Below are 22,112 nucleotides of genomic sequence, written 5' to 3' on the forward strand. Positions count from 1 at the left end.
GCGGGGGCTCCTCCTCCTTGCCCCCCCCCCCCCCGCCCCACAACAAACCCCTCCCCGCCTCACACAAGAGGCTTGCATCCTCCTCCTCCTCCTTAGCCCCGCCCCCACCCAACTCCCCGCATTGACTTTTCTTGAACACGCGCACGCAACGCTCGCCACGGCGTCCGGATCTGCACATTCTAACGGGACAAGTTGGACTCGCCGGGATAACCGCGGAGGTCCCGGGCGGGCGCTGCTCTCCCCCCCCCGCGCCCGCATCGCACAGAGGTGAGTGGGGACGAGCCCGAGAAGGGATTTCCTTTTTCGGGGAGGGAAGCGAACAAAAAAAAAAAAAAAACCCAAAACAAAACCCAAAAAACCAAAAGCGAAGCGTGCCTCCCCAACTCGGGATTCTTTCCTCCGCCTCTTCGGCTAGTTAGCACACTTTGGTGAAGCCTCCCCGGGGGCGACGAGCGCTCGGCTGCGGTAAAAGCGGGGCTCTGCTCGGGGATTAGCGGCGCGGAGGCTTCGACATCCTTCCCCGGCGGAGTCGCTCCGGTTAACGAGGCGCAAGGCGCGGCGATCCCGACTCGTGGGACAAAGACGACTCGGCGTGGCGCATCTTAGCGCTTGGCCAACTTTATAGAAAACGTGCCCAAGTTCGTCGTCGCCGGCCTTGTTCCGCTCTCTCATTTTCGCCTCCCGCGTGGCTCCATCGCGATCGCTTCAATTGTGGGCAAAGAACGTTGCGTCCGTGGGTCGTCTGAAATTGTCCATGCGTGTGCACGTGAAAGTGGTTCTTTTGCCTGCACGGCACCAATCCGGGGTGGACCCCGCTTATCTCAACAAAACTCAGCTGGTACCAGAACACTCACATCCATTTTCTTAGCCGCTTATCCTCACTAATGTTCGTGGGGAGTGCCGGAGCAGGAGGCGGGGTACGCCAATCGCAGGGCACATGGAGACAGAGAACGGTCGCACTCACAATCACACCCACCGGCAATTTGGAGCAACACGCAGGCACGGGGAGAACGCGCAAACTCATTTTTCACGTTGTAATTCGGGTTTCCCCTCAGAGGGCTATTTTGACTGTGAAACAATAAAAACGTTTAATCGCAACATCACGTTTACATAATCAATTTATGAATCAGAAATCAAGGGTAACATGGCTTTCAACTTTTTGTGTCTCTCAACTTGATCGTGTTTGATGCACGACAATTTTAAATTTTAGTCCAGATTGTTACAAGAACCATGGAAACGGAAAGTCTCGACTTGGCCTCGCGGGCCACATCAAATCACGCGGTGGGCCGGATCTGGCCCCCGGGCCTTGAGCTTGACACCCATGCTCTGAATTGTCCTTCGCTGTGATTGCTCATGGGTTCTTTGACCGCCGATCGCCTCGGGGTGGATCCCGCACCTTTTGACCCGAGAACTGCAATCGCGCTTCGGTGGGAATCAATCAAATCAAAAGCCTTTTTTGTCACGATACGATTTCGCAATTGATTGACGACCAGCGCGGGGCGGCCGCCAAAAGTCAACCGCGATCGGCGTACGCGCTAATTTCCGCCGTTTCTGTTTCCCGACTTTTGCACCACGCGTCGACTGATCACCCATTGCCTTTCGACAGACAATCTGTGGGAAAATTCACGGCGTTGCAGAGCGTCCGTTCGAAGAGTGAATTTAAAATGGTGTCAAACACGTGAAGGCGAACGCGGGCCCTAACGGAAACGTCTCACTTTGCGATGGCCGCCGCTCCTTTTAAATGTTTGATGTGCCGAGCGGTTCTGAGCACTTTCTGCTGCCGTTTCCTCGCCAGCTGCTGTTGTTTGTCAACACGCTCGCTGTACACGACCCAGCTTGCCAACGCGTTGTTACTTTTACCTCGGTATACCCGAATGGTTCCGAGGTGAACCATTTAGAGCTTAAAAGCATACGCGGACTATGAATAAGACGATATATTTTGGGTTTCTGATTAAAATGCGAACCAGAGCAAATGTGCACAGTATGTAGCGTCTCTTTCGTGTCCATATTTCTGTTCTTTCAGCTCATTTCAGATACACGCTTGCTTCATGTGGACTGTAAAAATCGCATTCCTGTGTGCTCGCACGTGCTTGTGGAAGAATGCAAAAATGATTGACGCCAACTTTTGAACGAGTTCCATCAGTTCTGGCATTGAGAGACGAAGCATCTGCTTCCGAAACGATGGCAAAAGTTCATCAGCGCTAGCGTGACAATCTGCTTGTTGTTGGGGTTGAATTTCATGCTTAAGTTGGGACATTGTGTAAAGTCAGTCGAGTCAATATCCGCTTGGAATTTTCAACCTGATACGTCACTAAATTGTTCTGAAAATGGATTGAAGAGATGATGTTCCGGCTTATGGCTTACATAGAAGAGTTTTGGAGCTGGAAATTGCAAACATTTGATCACGGGATTACGATTTTCACCCCCCCCCCCAAAAAAAAATTGTCAAGTACTGTACGTCATAACGGTGGAAGACAAAAGGTAAAGAGTACATTGGAAGATTCATTTCTCATCCGTCCATCCATTTTCTCAGCCGCTTATCCTCACAAGGTTCGCGGGGAGCGCTGGAGCCTATCCCAGCTGTCAACGGGCAAGAAGCAGGGGACACCCTGAACTGGTCGCCAGCCAATCGCATGGCACCATGGAGACAAACAGTCGCACTCACGATCACACCTAGGGGCAATTTTGTTGCGTAGTTTTGAGATTTGGGAGGAAAACGGAGTGCCCACCCGGAGAAAACCCACGCAGGCACCGAGAGAACATGCAAACTCCACACAGGCGGGGCCGGGATTGAACCCGGGTCCTCAGAACCGTGAGGCCAACGCTTTGTCAGCTGAGCCACCAAATACAGGACCTTTAAGTTCAGGCGCCTAAAATGGATTCCAAAAAAACCTTTTTTGGGTCTGGAGCTGAAGTTTATACTTCAAGTGATGACCGGCAACTTCACGTTAGTCCAGGATCAGTTTATGTTGAGCAAAGAAAGACTTTCCTGAAACACTGGAGAAAATACATATTTTTGTTAAAAAATTCTTCTTCTTATTCTTGGCGCATATCCAAGCATTTGAAAAGGTTGCAGCGTGCGGCTGCGCATCGGCAAAATGTGATATTCCTCTGAGCCGCCCTCGCAGCTCCGAAGTACTTTTCGGGGCTAACTCATGTTTAATTATTCTGTTGCTCTCTCATTAGACCGCGTCCCGTGAAATATTGATGGCGACGCACTTTTGACTTCGACAGTCGGTGTTAAACGTGGTCACACTTGACGCCAAGTCCCATCCTCGCTTTTGCAAAGCCGGTCTTCGGCCTCCCGCCGATTAAGACGTCTTTGCTTAGCCGCGGCCGACGCCGGTTCGCTCGCTCGCTGCGGGAAAAGCGATTACGCTAGATCGGCGTTCCGATCGCCAGGCTGTCGGCTAATCTGTCGTCTTGATGGAGCCGCGGGGCGGATCGCGGGTGGGGGGGGGTCCTCATTTCTTGGCCATTTGGGGACACGGTCTCGGGTAGTTCTGCACTTGTTGCTTGAAATGTAAGTAGGGCGTAATCCTTCCGGTGGGATCAAGGAAAGAAATTGATGTCAGTTTTCGGATTTTTCCCCCAGATAAAACCAATAAGTTGGGTTTAAATGATAGTCGGAGGTAGAATCAGAAGTATTTGGTTCTTCGGGGACCAGAACCACTTGCTCGGGTGGATAAAACCACCAACATTGGCTTGAACTAGGACTTTGCATCCTTGATCAATACACTTGAGTGGGTCTTCGGTCCGTTTGTTGTCGTTTTCAAAACAATTCCACCAGAACTGCGCGGAAAGAGCCCAGCCAATCGCAGGCGGGGAGGCTCCGGCGAACAGGAAGCGATCTGAGGGTTTGCTCAGGAAAGCGTGCGACTGAGGGAGGAGGAAGGGGCGAAGTGGGGGGGGGGTTCGCCGCCAAGGTTTTTTTCCTCACATTGTTGTGGAAGGCCCGGCCGACTCCCGTCTCTCTTCACGCAAAATTCTCGCTCGGTGGCCCTGGCAACGCAGTCGTTGAACTTTGAGGACAAAGAGTCGCCCAGGTAGTCGGCAGCACCTCTTCAACACCGATTGCCGTTCTGGAGGAAACGGCACAGTCGCGGAATCGCGGCGGTCAAGTTGTTTGGCTGACTTCAAATTGGGGGAGGAACGGAGGCCAGGACGGAGAATGGCGGGATGTCGGCATGGAGGCCAACGGTTTGACACTCGTCAAACAACGACAACAACAAAACATTTTCTGTTGCAGCAAATAACAGCGGAGAGGAATGTCACATTATTTGTTGGGATGCATTTTGATTTGTTAGTTTTAGTTTCTTTACTTTCTGAAGAAACCAAACCGAGGCGGGGAAGTGAACCAAGTTAACCATCTGTCAACATCGTTTGTTTTCGGATGTCACAATGGCAGCAAGATGGCGGATAGCACATCTGCTTCCCAGTCGTGAGCTTCAGGTTTTTAAAATCTCGGCTCCGGTTTTCCTGTGTGGAATTTGTCTATACAAGCCCTGGTAACCAGTGCTGCCTTGCCCTCCCCCGTATTACCAATGGACCTTTCCGGCCGGCGATCTTAAGCTCTGTCTTAAAAGTCCGATGTGATACAAATACAAAAATAGACATTTGTCTTGCATGACATGGCGCATTTACGCATCGCTAAGCCGACTCTTCGGCATAAAACATGACACGCGTCTGTCATCAGGTCAGTGATACGCTAACAAAGTGAACGTTGTTCTCCCGCACTGATCATAATTCATTCAAACTCAGAGAAAATCCTTCTCCCTCGCTTACCTTCGAACATGGAGCCTCGTGTTTGTCGATATTGTCCACATTTAGTTGTACGTGCGCTCTTCCGCGAGCCTTAATCCATCGTAGAGACTTGGTCAACCGTGTTTTAAGGCTTTGGAAAATGAATCAACCTAGCAGGATATCTTTCATCAGAGTTGCACGTTCCCCAAGCGCGTCCGAGGACCATTTTCTTCGTAACATGAACTTTTCCAAGCGCCCGCTACTGACAACCAGCATTGCTTGTGGGACAACATGGCGGCAGGGGTGTGTCAAGACAACGTGGCTATCTGATTGGCTATTATTGTACCAGGGATTGACAGGTCGGAAAGGTCCATCGGGGCTGGGATGAAAGACTCGAAATCGTCCGCTGGAAGCAATGCGAGTGGGTGGTGGTTTGTCCCCGTTTGTCCTATACGAACGACTGGCGACCAGTCCAGGGTGGACCCAGCCTACCACACTCAAGTATCGGACGGGATAGGCGCTAGTTTACTGGCACTGAGGACAAGCCCGATAGAAAATGGACGAACGAATTGATGTCACATGACATTGTGGCTGAAAATGTGCAATTGTGTTTTGTAGACGGAGAGCAAATTAGCTGGTCGACAAAAGCATAATAAATTTATGAATCTGTCGGTGGTCTTTGTGCATTTGATTCGTGAGATCTTTTTTGTCCACGTTGGTATTTATGCCAAATCCTGTCTACAGTTTTGTTTATTTATTTATCTTTCACCGCTGAGATTCTTCTGAGTGACGCACACGATTGCGTCGTCGCCATTCACGGTTTGTCCGTGGCGCCAATTAGTCACATTCGTGGAGAGTAATTACTGTGTGTGTGCACTTTATTCCATTTATGGTTTTATCAGCGACTCCTCTTTGACAAGACGATTGTGCAGTATGAATGAGTATTTGTATTCCGCGGAAACAACCTTCCATTCGGAGGGAGAAACTCAGCCGTTATCGATTGTAGATTCGTACATAACCAATAAATGAATACACACGTCGAATAGTCAGCGGCGCGTTGAAGGGGAGGAGAAACTCGTCGGGGTTATTTTTCACGAACTTTTGCTCTCGCGTTGAGTCATTTTTAAATGTCTGGTTGGCGTCTGAAACCGCCGGCCTGCAAGTGATCACGTGGCCCGTGTGCCTGGCGGTGCCTGGCCCAGGATAAGCTGCCCCCCCCCCCCCCCCGAGCGTAGGCGTGCATGTGCGTGTGTGTGTGTCGCCGCTTTGTTATTTTTGTCTGTTTGAACCATTTTATATTCCTCTGTATCATTTGGAGATTTAAAAAAAAAAAAATAGATATTGTTCAGCTCAATTTGTATCTGTTGAAATAGTGATCAAACTTTGTCCTAAAAAAAAAAAAAAAAAAAAAAAAAAGCAAAACAGTGCAATATTAATAAAAATAGTCTTGACGTGACGCAGGCTCACCCCCGGTGGGTGTGTTGACTGGTCGCCACGACTGGCTGCGGCGTTTTGTTGAACCGAGTCATCATTCCAAACTGTCCGTGAAATTATCGTTAAATGTAAATATCCATCCATCCATTTTCTTTGTCGCTTATCCTCAACGAGGGTCGCGGGGAATGCTGTAGCCTATCCCAGCTGGGCAGGAGGCGGGGCACACCCTCAACTGGTCGCCAGCCAATCGCAGGGCACATGGAGACAAACAGACGCACTCACAATATCACCTCGGGGCACTTTAAAGTGTCCAATTAATGGTGCATCTTTTTGGAATGTGGGAGGAAAAAGGAGTGCCCGCCCGGAGAAAATCCACGCAGGCACGGGGAGAACGTGCAAACTCCACACAGGCAGGGCTGGGATCGAACCCGGGTCCTCAGAACTGTGAAGCTAACGCTTTACCAGCTGATCCACCGTGCTGCCTAACATGTAAATAATGAATTTACTAGCTGGTTATGCATTTGAGTAAAAAAAAAAAAAAAAAAAAAAAAAAGGTCCCTCCCCACACCAACAAATTGGTGTAAGGTAAAGTCTTGTAGTAATGCAGTTCTGGACCTCTGTGATTGATCACACGCTGACATCCGGGAAGTCCTCCTCCTTTCCTTTTTGTCACTGTAACAAGACGAGTCGCATGCGGGCTGCGGTTTCAATCACTTCAGCCGCCGCCGGACGCCGGACCGCGTTAAGTGGACGCTACGATTTTTCGCGGGAGAAAGGAAAGCGGGTCTGCCTTGTCGGATTGCGGTCTTTGAGTCAGATAGTCTGCGATTCCTTAACGAAACCTTGTCCCTTTCATTTATTGCCCCCCAAGTGAGAAAAGAAATGAAATGAAATCAATACGCTGCGTCTCTCTGAGCACACCAGTGATGAGAATCTCAGCTTTGTAGTTGTCACTGATGGAAAGTGTCATCGTTAAACATTACATCTCAAATTCTTTAGCCATGCAAGTGTAAAAATAAGTGAACCACCGTGATAGTAATGCAGTACCGTAATTTCCGGCCTGTAGAGCGCACTTGATTACAAGCCTCACCCAGTACAGATGTACAGGAAATACCATTTGGTACGTACTTTAGCCGCACTTGTGTAAAAGCCGCGAGTGCCCACATTGAAACACGAGATATTTTCAAAGAAAGACTGTACGCAGAAAGAGTTTTCAAAGTTTTAATACCTTAGCTTAGCTTAACATAGCAACAAGACAGTAGCACAAACAGCTGTGGCAGCTACACAGTAGCAACAGGTTAGCACAGCTTCTTCTTCTTCTTTTCCTTTCGGCTTGTCCCGATCATCTTTTGCCATCTTAGCCTATCTCCTGCATCTTCCTCTCTCAACACCCCAACTGTCCTCATGTCCTCCCTCATCCATCCACCTTTTCTTTGGCCTTCCTCTCGGTCTCTTCCCTGGTAGCTCCATCCTTACCGATTTCCTCACTCTCTCGCCTCTGGACATGTCCAAACCATCGAAGTCTGCTCTCTCGATCGAACCTTGTCTCCAAAACATCCAACTTTGGCTGTCCCTCTAACGAGCTCATTTCTAATCCTATCCAAGCTGCTCACTCCGAGCGAGAACCTCAACATCTTCATTTCCGCCACCTCCAGTTCTGCTTCCTGTCGTCTCGAATCCGTACATCATGGCCGGCCTCACCACTGTTTTTTAAACTTTGACCTTCATCCTACCGGAGACTCTTCTGTCACATAGAACACCAGACACCTTCCGCCAACTGTTCCACCCTACTTGGACCAGTTTCTTCACTTCCTTCCCACACTCTCCATTTCTCTGTATTGCTGACGTCAAGTATTTGAAGTCGTCCACCCTCGCCATCTCTTCACTGTTTCTCCTCCTCCGCGCACATATATTCTGTTTTACTTCGGCCAATCTTTATTCCTCTCCTTTCCAGTGCGTACCTCCATCTTTCCAATTGTTCCTCCGCCTGTTCCCTGCTTTCACTGCAGATCACAATATCATCTGCGAACATCATGGTCCAAGGGGATTCCAGTCTAACCTCATCTGTCAGTCTATCCATTACTACCGCAAACAGGAAGGGGCTCAGAGCGGATCCCTGATGCAGTTCCACGTCCACCTTAAATTTTCCTGACACACCTACGGCACATCACACCGCTGTTCTGCTGCCCTTTTGCTGTACTTTTAGCAACATCATAAATGTTATTTAAAAGAATTCAGACTTATTGTACTCTAAAAGTGTCGGTCTTACATAAATGCGCAAATACACCTGCACTTCGTTTTTAAAAAACTGTATGGCTCTTTTGAAAGAGCCGTTTTAAGATATTTGGCCTTTACGGCTCTCTCGGTCGAAAATGTTCCGACCCCTGCTCTAAGGAATGCTTAGTTTCACAGTAAACTTGAACTGGGAGTGACGAAGAACTGAAGAATTCTTCACAAACGACCAAACTAATGCTTGTTGTGATGTAACAGGAGTTCAGTCCTTCCAGCATTTAAATAATTTTTTTTTCCCCAGTTGAACGTCAAAGCAAAAAGCATCGACTTGTATTCAAAACGAGACAACATAAGTTGGGTCACTCATATCTGAAGGCCCCGCAGTATTGAGCGTAATAATCCCAGTTTGTGTCTGCGGTTGGATCTGTACCGTAGGTCACCTCGTTCTTCTTTGCTTCAAGGTGATGAATCGATCGTGATTTCCTCACAATCGAGAGTCTGAAATCAAATTCTTTCAGTGTGTTTCCAATAGTCCCAAAACAGCAGGTGACATCACAAGAGCGTTCAGTTCCCGTCCCCCTCCGTAATCCTCGTGAATGGCGTTCCGTCGGCGTAACGGCGTCCCCATTAAAGTACGGCTATCGACCAGAAATGAAGTCTGTGAGGTTGCGGGATAAACGGCCCCCGGTGCATCGGGTGGACTGATGCCAGCGCTACTGACTAAGCAATCTTCTGGTGAGGATTGAAAACCCACTTTTCTCAGAACACGGGTTGTGTGTGGCATACATGTTTGGTGGTTCGATGGCAACTTTCTTGCCCTGGAAAGGAAAAACTCCAGAGTGGATTCACCCATGCAGAGCACAAGCTGTCAAGTAAGCGGGGGGGAAAAATATATATTTTGACGGAATGTCCTCATCCTTTTGAGTTTTTATAGCGTCGGAAGATAGGAAATCATCGTCATGTCCCCCCATCTGCCTTTGCACACCGTTAAGCGGGCCGGCGCGGCAGCCTCAGTGCACGCTCGTCTGGTCCGGGGGATCAGATTAGAAGTGACGCTTACTGCAGGCTGGCTGAGTCTCAGTCTTGTTTACCGCGGTCAGGCCATCATTAGGCACTGGAATGACTCAACAGTGAGAGAGACGGGGGGGAGGAAAAAAAAAAAAAAAGATTTTTACGAGAACTGAAGAAGGCGGTAAAGGCAATTCCGCAAAGGTCGTGCTGTGAAGTGCGGTCGGAAGTAACCTGGATGTGACGGTTCGCCCGAACCCCGGAAATAGAAACACAACCGCGGATTTGTACGGTTCGCGTCGTCCGTGTGAAGCAGACGAAGGGAAAAACCTCGACCCGGGTCTGGTCGGGAGCCGCTCCGAACGCAGAAAAGCTGCAGGCCGGCCACGGGCTTCTTGTTCACTCGGAAAATTGAGTCCTGTGGGGGGTGGGGTGGGGTGGGGGGGGGGGCTACCCGACAAAAAACAAAAACGAGTCAGGCGATGCTTATCCTTTTGAAGATTGACTTTGGGAGGAAGGGGATCAGTTGGGCGTATTCTCCGGGAAGTCTGTCAAGTGCCGGCTTCTCGCTGGAAACTGATGAAACCGTCCGTCAGAAACGAAGACGGCAAAGCAATTAACACGAGTGACGGCGCCGCGTATGTTGATGGGAACTAATTGGAAGCCCCGTCAAGTACGACACGGGACTTGCTCGGTATCGCATGGATCTCATTAGTGGGCACTCAAAGCAAACTTCCTTTTGATAATGGATCATAGTTGATGGCCTTTGAGCAATGTTCCTCAAAGCTTTCGAAACAAAAGGGGACATATTCTGCAAAATGGTGGATTGTGTGGAAATACCACATCCATCAAGTGTGAAATTACAAAACCAAGTCATCTTTTCTTATCTCCTTACTCCCAAAATGTGTCCCGCGAGCGAACCTTTCTGTACTTCCGCCATGTTCGGATACGCCCCGTGATGTAGTTGTGTGTACGTCGTTTTACTCGCAACTTGACTTGCGCACTTTCAAAATCGAGGCAATCGCAACCAGTCGCTTTTGCGGCACATCTGCCATGAGGGGAGTGGACAGACCGCTGCTTTGGGCGGTGACACCCGTCACTGGTCACAGCCGTTTCACATTCGGACTTTAATTAATTTGTAATTGCATTTAAGATGGAGTTTTTGTCACTGGCATTTGCCAGTTCGTTGCTTTGTCTCAATGAGTTACATTCCCTGCCTGTGTCTATGACCCAGTTTCTGGAATAAACCACATTGAACATTATGCCTCTGCCTCGGAGTCCTGCGTTCAGGTTCGCCCCCGCACCGGAGGTCCCCGACCTGTCGAATTCCACTTCCCGATTCGTGTGCGGATCCGCTCATTTGGTACTTGCGACGGACGCATCGCACGTGATGTGCAGCCGCAATTTGGGTGAAAAACGTAACCCGAAGTTTGATTTTGGTTGTGTGGAATTGCCGTTTGTTGATTTTTGTTGCGATGCGATATTGGCAAAATGAAGGGGACTACCTGGCACTGTTGAGTCGCTCCCAACTTGCGTGCCGTCTGTCTAAAAGAAATCCGACGTGACGCCGTCTTGGGCCGACAATTCATGCGATGGCACAACTCCTCCAGGCAGCATTTATATTCTCAACCCTGCCATTGAAAAAGCAGTTCAGAACAATCAAAGACGGACTCTCGCGTATCATGGAATTGATTTGGGGATCAAAGAAATGTCAAATTATGCTGTTATCTTCTAAGATGTTAGACCTCTATGATTTCATATCTCTGCTACAGCAGCTTTGAGAAAAAAGTGATAGAATTGTGAGTCGCTTTGAAGCTAATGTAGAATTAAAATATTTACAAGTCAAGACGCGGGCAGCGGTCGCCACCAACTAATCACGAATGCAAAAGGAACACGCACAATTCGGCCCACAGATGTCAGCGTGACCTTCTGCTGTAAAAAAATGTCTGCTGCAAGAGTTGGTGATAAAATAAGAACTGCACAAAATGTCCAGTGAGCATTGAAATGCTTTATTTTGCTTCCTGCTTGGCTGTCGGGGGCCGAGGACCTGCTGTTGACACTGTGGCGGCCTTGCGCATGAGCATAAAAAAACATTTGTGGTACACTTGCCAGAATTTGGAGTCAAAACCTGATGTGGGGCTGCAGTTTTTTTTTTTCCACATGGTCCACATATTTTTCCATGTTAATTATTCACCTTGGCACAGCATGTTGAGGGACAGTAAGTGATATTAATTTCCCTGCGATGGTTTAGTACGTGTGGCGGCACAGTGGACGACAGGACCGGGGTTCAAATTCTGCCCATTGCCCTTGTGGAGTTTGCATGTTCTCCCCGTACCTTGAGTGGGTTTTCTCCGGGTGGGCACTCCGGTTCCCTCCCGCATCCCAAGAACATTACTGTAATTTCTGGCCGACAGAGCGCTCCTGATTATAAGCCTCACCCGGTACATTTGTAAAGGAAATACTATTCGGCACATACGTAAGCCGCACCTGTGTAAAAGCCACAAGTGCCCACATTGAAACACGAGATCTTTACAAAGAAAGATGGTACGCAGAAAGAGTTTTCAAAGTTTTGATAGCTTAACATAGCAACTACACTGTAGCACGAACAGGGCTGGTAAAAAAAACAAAAAACAACATATCGGTAAAAAAACGAAAAAAAAAAAAAACAAACAAACAAACAGCCACGGCAGCAACACAGTGGCGTGGTGCTAACAGGGCCAGTTTAAAAAAAAAAAAAAAAAAAAAAAAACATACCTAAATCACCGAGACGCAGCACTAACACAGCAGCAACACGCGAGCGCGGCGCTAACAGGGCTGGTAAAACAAAAACATACCGGTAAAAATCACTGAGACATGGCAGTAACAGAGCAGCAAAACGCTAGCACAGCTCTAACGCTAGTGCAGCACTAACAGGCCCGATTTAAAAAAACAAAAAAAAAAAAAACCAAAACATACAGGTAAGAGTCACTTCCTCGGCACATACATTCCACCAGTCTCACTCTTACCTACTCTGCTCAAGTGCCCCCTTGCGGCCGATAGAAATAAATGCACAAATTAGCCGCATCACTGCATAAGCCACAGGGTTGAAAGCGTGTGAAAAAACTACGGTAATTAATTGGAGACTTTAAATTGCCCTTGAGTATGATTGGTGCGAACGGTTGTTTGTTTATATGTGCCCTGCAATTGGCTGGCAACCAGTCCAGGGCCTACCCAAATATAGCTGGGATAGGCTCCAGTACTCCTGCCACCCTTGTGAGGATAAGCAGCTTCGATAGTGGATGGACGGCTTCGTATGCAACGTCACCAAAGCGAGCGAAACACAGACTTTTCCAGGTTTGGTCAGGGTTAGGGGATGTTAATTTGAAAACGAGATTGTTGAATTATTCTGTTGGAAAAAAACAACAGCAGATGTGGAGACACGAAATGACGGAATGAGAATTAACGACCGATATCCACCCAGATCGACTCCGAGCCGACAAATCCTGCGGGTGTTGTCATTGCGCTCGACGCTTGTGGAGGAAACGGGAGTTGTGGTTATTCACAGACGACGAGAATCCTTCTTTCCACACAGCAGAAGTTCAAGTTTTACGCGGACCACAGAGGCGCTGATCATATTTGCGGTGAATTTTGATCATCTCGTGGCACTGTACAAGAGCTGGTCTGCGGTATGAGTTCTGGTATGCAGCCAGATCCGAGTCCAGACGGACTAAATAGCGAATTGAAGACAGCACAATGGTGAGACTGTGCCAGGCGGGACCGAGTGCGACGGTGAATTACGCCCGTAGTTGTGGGGGCAAAAGAAATGAAGTGGAGCGAGCCGGACGGAAAATCAATGAGGATGGACGCACTTTGAAGGAATGCGGAGCGGCATTATTACATCTCGAACTTGGCAACACGTGGACAAAACCTGATGCCCACAAGGGTCGCGGGAGTGCTGGAGCCCCTCCCAACTGGTACACCCTGAAATGGGTTCCCAGCCAATCGCAGGGCAAAGGGAGACAAATAGAGTCCAGAGTCCAATTAATGTTGCAGGTTTTTGGGATGTTGGGGGGGAGAAAAACCTGGAGACTTGAACCCCGGCCTACCAAATTTCTCAGTGAGGTTTTGGGTTTCATTTCAACAATGATTAAAATACATTTTCCACTTTGGTGGATTACATACAGGAAACCCCTCTAAATGGTGTAAAAATTTGCTGATCCATCTGCTTAATCGCCAAAACCTCCGCAGCTTTTTGTCCAGTGGACCGTCTGCCGTGTCGGCACGTCCTCCATCGTTGCGGCGGGCTGGACCACGTCCCGGAATGGAGGCGGCTCGAGCGCTTTAAATCAAGGCTCCGCCCGAGGGGTTACTGCGCGTCCTCCCTTCCACGCTGTGAGCGAGCTCGCTGCCGACTAGGACGAGTCACCCAGACAAAATCGAAACGTCCTCCGAGAGGACGCCTCGGGCAGAGAAAGACAGAGAGAGAGACGGAAGGCAAGAGGAGAGATTTGTTGAAGTGGTGCATCGCTGCAGCAGTTCCCCAAACACATCCAGACCGCTAAGCCTTCTTTTTTTTTTTTGATAACAACTAGGGATGGGGGTATTTTTTTTTTTTTTGTTGCCATTGTAAAATCTGTACTCTTGGTCCTGGCAGTTTTTACTTTTCATCCATTCATTTGTATGCTGGAGCTTATTACAGAAGACTTTTGGTGAGAGAAGTGGGACATGTCCAAGGGTGGCGGTTACAAGTACATTGCAGGGTACACACGAGCCGTGGCTGGTTTCAAAAGTAGGACGTGGTTTCGAAAAGTCACAGTTTCAAATTACTCACCAGCAATATAAGATGTTTTTTTTTTTTTTTTCCTTTCTTTTCGAGTCGTCAGTGTAGGTAAAGTGACGGGACCGCCCCCCCCCCCCGCCCCTGTTGGTGCAAAGATGAGGTCAATGAGGTCTGAATTTTCCCCTGGTCGGCTCTCAGTGGAAAATTTGCAGGGACGCAGGCTCGTTAGATGAAGGACATGAAAATGACAAAGAGTGGCTGCTCGAGTGAGGCGATATTTTACACAATTACTGTAATTTGTGCATTTTTTTCCCTAACGGCCGCAAGGGGCCACTCGAGTGGAAAAGGTAAGAGTGAGACCGGTGGAATATATTTGCCGAGGAAGTGATTTTTGTTAGCGCTGGCGTTAAACTGCGTACCGCATTTCTTTGTAAATATCTCGTGTTCCAACGTGAGGACTTGCGGCTTTTACACAGCTGCGGCGTACGTATTTACCAAATGGTATTTCCTTTACAAATGTACTGGGTGAGGCTTATAAGCAGGTGCGCTCCGTAGGCCGGGAATTACGGTACATTGACGAGAGAGCGTCAACTATTACGCAGAAAATTTTGGGCTAAGATTGAAGATAACAACATGTCGAACTTGCTAACATCAGCTCGTTTCCTCTCTGGTGTGACTTGACGAGCAGAGCGGTGGCTCCTCATTTTTCCGAGAAATAATTCCATTTAAAGTTGCAATACAGTTGCATTTTTATTGCGATCGTATTCACCTCACCGGAATGAATCCTAACCAAATCTCCAAGCATTATCATTTCCCCTGCCAACAGTATGAAGCTTGCAAAATGGCCACAGGATTTTTTTTTTTGCAAGCATCTCCATCTTGTCATCTTTTTAAAAATAACGTCTCTCAGGGATTTAAACTCGCCCGGTTGAACTATTTTGACTCTGGCCCCGGCGAAATCGAAAATGTTGTCATGCTCACAACTGGCGACATGTTGTGTCCTTGGTTGAAGACACACACACACACACACACACACACACACACACACGGGTGTCGGGATTGGTTTTTGGTTTTGTTTTGAAGTGAAAATAGCCCGAGACGAACGGCGTGTTCCTTGTCGTGTTGACAAATGAGACTTTTTGTGTCGTGAGCGCCGTTGTCAAAACAAAATACACATTTGTGGTTTCTCATTGCAAAAAAAGAAAACAAACCAAAAAAAAAAGAATCTTTGACGGCTGGCGAGAACGTTTATCATCTGACCTGCTATTCTCTCAAACGAGCTGCATCCATTTGAGGCAGTGCCGCTCTTCCCCCCCCCCCCATCCGCCCCCTCCCTCCATAAAAATGTGCAATGCACTGTAGCATTCCTGTCTGCTGCCAGGGAGCTGATTGAGGTCAATCTGTGATTTGCAAGCCTCGGACCCCCGGGCAGCGGCCGTGATATGACGGCGGGGGGGCTTACGGCTCCTCGTTCTCTCTTCATAGCTTCACGTTTGTCTACAAATACTCAACGCGCGTCGGCTTCATCAACTCAATTTCGCAATTAGAAAAAGCCAATTCGGAGATTCGGATGCTGCGACCGCGGGCCGTAACGTGCGCGTATGCCGACTTAAATGCAAAGGCAATCGCTTTTTAGCCGGTGCGGCGAAATGAGGAAATGAGGAAGATGAGACGACACCACATTCATCTCATGGAAAAAAAGAAATCATATTTCACTCCTGCCTCATGAGCAACCGTGGACTGGTGGAGGGCTGCGCTCACAAGTGAAGTCAAAGCAATGGCCAGGGGAAAAAAAAAAAAAAATCTCTTTATAACATGCATAATATCGTAATTTCCGGCCTACAAGCCGCGACTTTTTTCACACGCTTTCAACCTTGGTTGAAAGGTTGGAATGAGACCGGTGGAATATATGTGCCGAGTGACTTTTACCGGCCCTGTTTGCGCTGCATTAGCCCTAGGCTAGCGTGTTGCTGCTGTGTTACTGGCGTGTCTCAGTGATATTTACCAGTAAGTTTTATTTCAACTGACCCTGTTAGCATTAGCGCTGCGCTAGTGCTGTGCTAGCTTTCAACTCTTTTTGTGTATCGTCTTTGTAAATATCTCGTGTTTGAATGTGGGTTTCAATGTGGGCACTTGCGGCTTTTACACAGCTGCGGCGTACGCACGTACCAAATGTACTCTGTGAGGCTCTGTAGGCCGGGAATTACGGTACAAGACTAAAGTCATATTAGGAGCCTTCATTTGAAAATGAAGTCATTATTTCTAATGAAAACCATTTGAATAAAATAAAGACAAAATATTACAAAACAAAGTCGGATGGGTAAAATGACAATTTCATGGAGAAAAAGTCAACGCTATGAGAGAAAAGCTTAAGTATCACAAGTATAAAAGGATTATTATGATGAGTATTTTAAGAGAACTACTACAATTACAGTCAGACCGCAAATAACGTAGATAACCATCCATCCATCCATCTATCAATCCAACCATTTTCTACCGCTTTTCCGGGTCGGGTCGCAGGGGTAGTAGCATCAGCGGGTATACCCAGACTTCCCTTTCCCCAGCCACTTCTTCCAGCTCTTCCGGAGGGATCCCGAGGCGTTCCCAAGCCAGCCGAGAGACAGAGTCTCTCCACCATGTCCTGGGTCGTCCCCGGGGTCCCTTTCCGGTGGGACATCCCCGGAACACCTCACCAGGGAGGCGTCCGGGAGGCATCCGGATCAGATGCCCCAGCAGCCACCTCACCTGGCTCCTCTCAATGCGGAGGAGCAACAGCTCGACACTGAGCCCCTCCCTGATGACCGAGATTCTCACCCTATCTCTAAGGGAGAACCCGGACACCCTGCGGAGGAAACTCATTTCGGCAACTTGTATCCGGGATCTTGTTCTTTCGGCCACGACCCAGAGCCCGTGCCCATCGGTGAGGGGAGGAACGTAGGTCGACTGATAAATTGAGAGCTTTGCCTTTGGACTTAGGTCCCCCTCTTTACCACAACGGACCGATACAAAGTCCACATCACTGCAGATGCTGCACCGATCCGTCTTTCGATCTCCTCCTCCGTTCTTCCCTCGCTCGTGAACAAGACACCAAGATACTGGAGGAGTTCAAGTATCTTAGGGTCTGTGGACAACCGACAAGCCCAAAAAATTGCATTCGAATTCAGGGTTTGTTCCTTTCCGAACAGACCAAACCTTAAAGACAAAAGGAAAAAAAATAAATAAATCTGATGAGAAGAATCGGTACACTAAAGTACTGTAGTTAGATGGTAATTAATGCATGCTAGTGGCAGAACGGTGGACGACTGGTGAGCACATCTGCCTTGCAGTTCTGACGACCCGGGTTCAAATGTGGAGTTTGTTTGTTCTCCCCGTACTCTGGTTTCCTCCCGCACCCCAAAGACGTGCATGCAAGGCTAATGGGGGACATCAAATGACCCTGGAGATCCAAATGCTTGTGAGTGCCCGCTTCCAAGGATGAAGGAAAAAGGAAAAATACAAGACCAATTTGAGAAAACCGTGATGATAATTCTTAGTAATTCCACCTCATTTGCTTCAAGACGAGCTTCAGCAACCATCAACCCTTCTTAAATGGTCGCTCAACGTTTCCATCCTCACCTTCTTTGCTCCTCGGGTCACGCCAGTCGCTCATTCATTCAATAACAAAAAGGAACGCGAAAACAGCTCACGCCCTTTGTTTGAAATCCCCACGGAACAAAATCTCAAGGCCGCCTCTTTGCTGTCGGACTTGGAAATCGTTTCCAATCTGGTTCTGACTTTTAGCGTTGTGTGTGTGATTTACGCCGATTGGTTTCCTGACCCTGCATGCACGCAGCTGTCGGGTTGCGGCAAAGGAAACGAGACACGAGATCCCACGGCGCCGCCGCTGGTTAGATGAGGCGGCGCGGCAGGCGGCGGGCCGAGGAAGTGGCTGATGATTCAAGCGCATGCAGAAAAGTCAGACTTTAGCAAAGTGAGAGGACGGTCTTCGTGTCACTGACCCACATGCTGTTTTATTTATGCAAGTGCGCGGAAATATCATGTTTTCCTTGAAACACTTTTAAGATGTTAATAAAAAAAAAAAAAAACGAAAAAAACAGTAGGCGCCCTTCCTTTGTCGACATTTCAAAGACTTTAGTTTTTTTTTTTTTTTTTTTTTTTTGCTCCTTCCTCGAGTGGAACTTTCTGTTGTCGGAAAAATGACTTGTGCTGCCCTAGTTTGCGTGCTTATCTTTCATACGCAGCATCCAGGAAGTGGTTAACCTTGCTTGAGCGGCAGTAGACGGACGTCTGAGGCTGATGGAAAATTCAGAATGCAAGCTTCATTTATGTTTTTTTTTTTTAAATATTGTTTGGGGAGAAATTCAGATATTGAATTCTTTTTTTTTTAAAGAAAGTAACCAATGACAGACTTTGTTTCTGAAGACATACAGTATATGGCTCAGAATCTTCTCGGTTCTGGAAAATTCCGGGTTTGAGTCTCAGCTCATGTTCTCGCCGTGTTTGTGTGGCTTTTACGGGTCTTCCGCCAACGCTCTACGTTATTACATAATGTTCCGGAAGCCCAAAACGACGGCGCTCACTATCCAATAACTTTCGAATTGAATTTTATGCATAGCGTTTTAACCGAGTAATCAAATAGTGGGATCGAGATGTTTTGCATTCAAATGGATTGCAAAGTATTGTTTTCAATTTCTAACTGATGACGGTTTATTTGGTATCGTCGAGCGATTAAACAAAAGCAAATAATTAAGCAATATCATATGAGATGGAGTGATATTTTACTCCCCACTCTCCTTGCAAGTGAGATCTACCGTAATTTCTGGCCTACAGAGCGCAGCCGATTAGAAGCCTCACCCAGCACATTTGTAAAGGAAATACCATTTGGTACATACATACCCCGCAGTTGTGTAAAAGCCGCAAGTGCCCACATTGAAACCCACATTGAAACACGAGATATTTACAAAGACCAAAAGCAACAACGTGGTAGCACGAACAGGGCTGGTTACGACAGCTACACAGTAGCAACACGGTCGCACAGCGCAAACAGAGCCGGTTTGGGGAAAAAAAAAAAAAAAAAAAAACCCACATACCTAAATTACTGACACATGGCAGTAACACAGCAACAACACGCTAGCACAGCGCTAACAGGGCCAGTGTAAAAAAAAAAAAAACATACCGGTAAAAATCTTTGAGATGCGGCAGTAACACAGCAACAACACGTTAAACAAAAAAAACGTAAAAGTCACTTCCTCGGCATATATATTCCACCAGTCTCACGCTTACCTTTTCTGCTGGTGTGCCCCCTTGAGGCCATTAGAAAAAAATGCACAAATTAGCCGGATCACCGCATAAGCCGCAGGGTTGAAAGCGTGTGAAAAAAGTTGCGACTGATAGGCTGGAAATTACGGTAGTTTGTTCGTTTGACTCGACTTATTCATTTCAGGGCTGCGGATGACATATTGATGACTTATTTTTCTGATCAATTAATCCTGATTCAGTGACTGCTTTGCTTTGGTTTTCTAAAGTAAAAGATGGAAATGTCTTGTTTTTATCAACCATAAAGATCAGCAATTACAGAAGTCAGAGAACATTCACTCTTGAGCGGTTGAAATCAAAGGATTTGGACAATTTGACATGAAAAAGTAGGTCGAAATGATTATTAGATGATCAAAATAGTTCTTGATTTATTTGGTGATTGATTAGTCGTTGATTAATTCAGACACCTTGTGTGACCTGACCAGATTTCCAAGGATTTGAATTAAAAATGCCACTGAAAATGTTATGTTGTATTTTTGAATACATATTTTGACTACTTTTTAAAATTCAGTTATTTCAAAGTGATCACATTTTCAGTAACTGTACTTCAGTTTAATTTTTCAATGTTAACAAATTCGCCAAAATTCAAACGCAATATTTTCAGTCTCCTGAGATCCAACTGGCTAAAATTCGCTGTCTGAAATTCAACGTCTAAATTCAGCGTTAAGAAGGCAGGGTTACTTCAGGTCAGGACAGTTACGCGTGACCTCACATCAAAATCTGTTATGCTTGATGCTGCTCCCTGGTGGCCACCAAAGGGAACGGCACAATATGAAGTGTAACAAAGCATGAAATCATGATGCAAAAATTATATCATTAATTACATTCATCTGACTTACAGGGGGGCGGCACAGTGGGTTAGCTGGTAAACCGTTGGCCTCACAGTTCTAAGGTCCTGGGTTCAATTCCGGACCCACCTGTGTGGAGTTTGCATGTTCTCCCCGTGCCCGCGTGGGTTTTCTCCGGGCACTCCGGTTTCCTCCCACATCCCAAAAACATGCAACATTAATCGGACACTCTAAATTGCCCCTAGGTGTGATTGTGAGTGCGGCAGTTTGTCTCGATGTGCCCTGCGATTGGCTGGCAACCAGTTCAGGGTGTACCCCGTTCCCTGGTAAAGGCTCCAGCACTCCCCGTGACCCTTGTGAGGATAAGCGGCGAAGAAAATGGATGGATGGACGACTTTCATGGTGTTATTTCTGTATTTTTTTAATAGTGTAATACGGTAAAATGTCATTAAAAATGTGCCATTGGTGTTTTTTTTTTTTTCCCATTCCTGGATGAATGGAATAAAATATGTTTTGAGATACAAGTGATTTGAGTTAAGAGCGTGGTCCTAAAAACCATTAAAGGCCAATGTAATAATGAAGCTCGTGTCTCTGTCCACTCAGAACGGCTGCTGAGCACCCACCACCATGACAACCATGACAAAGATACTGACAGGAGGGGGCCACTGCCGAAGGTGCAGCCCTCGCTAGACTTCCCCCGTCTGCTCGCGCTGCCCGCTACCACTACCCCCCCCCCACCCCCCACTCCGACATCATGGCCAACCACCTGGAGTTGATCCAGGAGCTGCAGCAGCTGGACAAGGTGCCCAGTCTGGAGAGGCTGCGGGCGGCCCAGAAGCGCCGCACTCAGCAGCTCAAGCGCTGGGCCGTGTACGAGAAGGAGATGCAACACAAAAAGCGCAAAGCGGACAGGAAGGGACGAAACGCCAACGGCTACCAGCACGCCGAGGCCAAGAGGCGGGTGTCGTTCGCCGCCAGCGTGGCGCTCCTGGAAGCGTCGGCCAGGAATGACCCGGATGAAGGTGGGCCCGCTCGTTTGCTGCGTGCTCGTTACTTAGGCGCAAACGGCTAAGGTCGAATGTTAAAGTTCCGTTGCGTCTCACCGAGTGAGGGAAAAGACGGCGAAATGTTTTACAACGATGAAAGTGAGAATCGGAAACACTTTAATGGACGAAGAAGAAGAAGAAAAAAAAATGAGGGTTAAAAAGGTAAAAAGTTGGGATTTTACAAGAACTCTTTACAAGAAAGGTGTCGTCAGAATATTAAAGAAAAAGGAAAAAGGATATTACAAGTGAAAAATGGGCAAAAATGACCTTGCGAGAATTAAACATTTCACAACACTTGCTGTAATTTCCGCCCCACAAGCCGAGACTCCCCCCCCCCCCCCACTCCGACATCATGGCCAACCACCTGGAGTTGATCCAGGAGCTGCAGCAGCTGGACAAGGTGCCCAGTCTGGAGAGGCTGCGGGCGGCCCAGAAGCGCCGCACTCAGCAGCTCAAGCGCTGGGCCGTGTACGAGAAGGAGATGCAACACAAAAAGCGCAAAGCGGACAGGAAGGGACGAAACGCCAACGGCTACCAGCACGCCGAGGCCAAGAGGCGGGTGTCGTTCGCCGCCAGCGTGGCGCTCCTGGAAGCGTCGGCCAGGAATGACCCGGATGAAGGTGGGCCCGCTCGTTTGCTGCGTGCTCGTTACTTAGGCGCAAACGGCTAAGGTCGAATGTTAAAGTTCCGTTGCGTCTCACCGAGTGAGGGAAAAGACGGCGAAATGTTTTACAACGATGAAAGTGAGAATCGGAAACACTTTAATGGACGAAGAAGAAGAAGAAA

At 47.8% G+C, this 22,112-nt stretch overlaps 2 protein-coding genes across 4 annotated transcripts in view; both read left to right on the forward strand.

Moving 5' to 3' along the window:
- The first annotated feature begins 239 nt into the window (after positions 1–239).
- LOC133507776 (protein phosphatase 1 regulatory inhibitor subunit 16B-like) lies at positions 240–21,661 on the forward strand. 2 transcript variants are annotated; one of them, XM_061833192.1, is made up of 2 exons: positions 240–267; positions 20,884–21,661. In XM_061833192.1, the coding sequence occupies exon 2, from the start codon at positions 21,035–21,037 to the stop codon at positions 21,350–21,352; it is 318 nt and encodes a 105-aa protein (XP_061689176.1). In that variant the 5' UTR covers positions 240–267; positions 20,884–21,034; the 3' UTR covers positions 21,353–21,661. The 2 variants fall into 2 exon arrangements, with proteins under 2 accessions (XP_061689176.1, XP_061689177.1); XM_061833193.1 differs by lacking the exon at positions 240–267 and adding an exon at positions 14,417–14,523.
- Positions 21,662–22,112, forward strand: part of LOC133507774 (protein phosphatase 1 regulatory inhibitor subunit 16B-like) — a 50,522-nt gene continuing 50,071 nt past the window's right edge. For both annotated transcript variants that reach the window (XM_061833189.1, XM_061833190.1), the window contains exon 1: positions 21,662–21,946. In XM_061833189.1, coding sequence (XP_061689173.1) covers positions 21,679–21,946 — 268 coding nt within the window. In that variant the 5' untranslated portion in view covers positions 21,662–21,678. The remainder of the gene's footprint in view (positions 21,947–22,112) is intronic.

This window comes from Syngnathoides biaculeatus, chromosome 10, assembly GCF_019802595.1.
Source record: "Syngnathoides biaculeatus isolate LvHL_M chromosome 10, ASM1980259v1, whole genome shotgun sequence".
Classification (NCBI taxonomy): domain Eukaryota; kingdom Metazoa; phylum Chordata; class Actinopteri; order Syngnathiformes; family Syngnathidae; genus Syngnathoides; species Syngnathoides biaculeatus.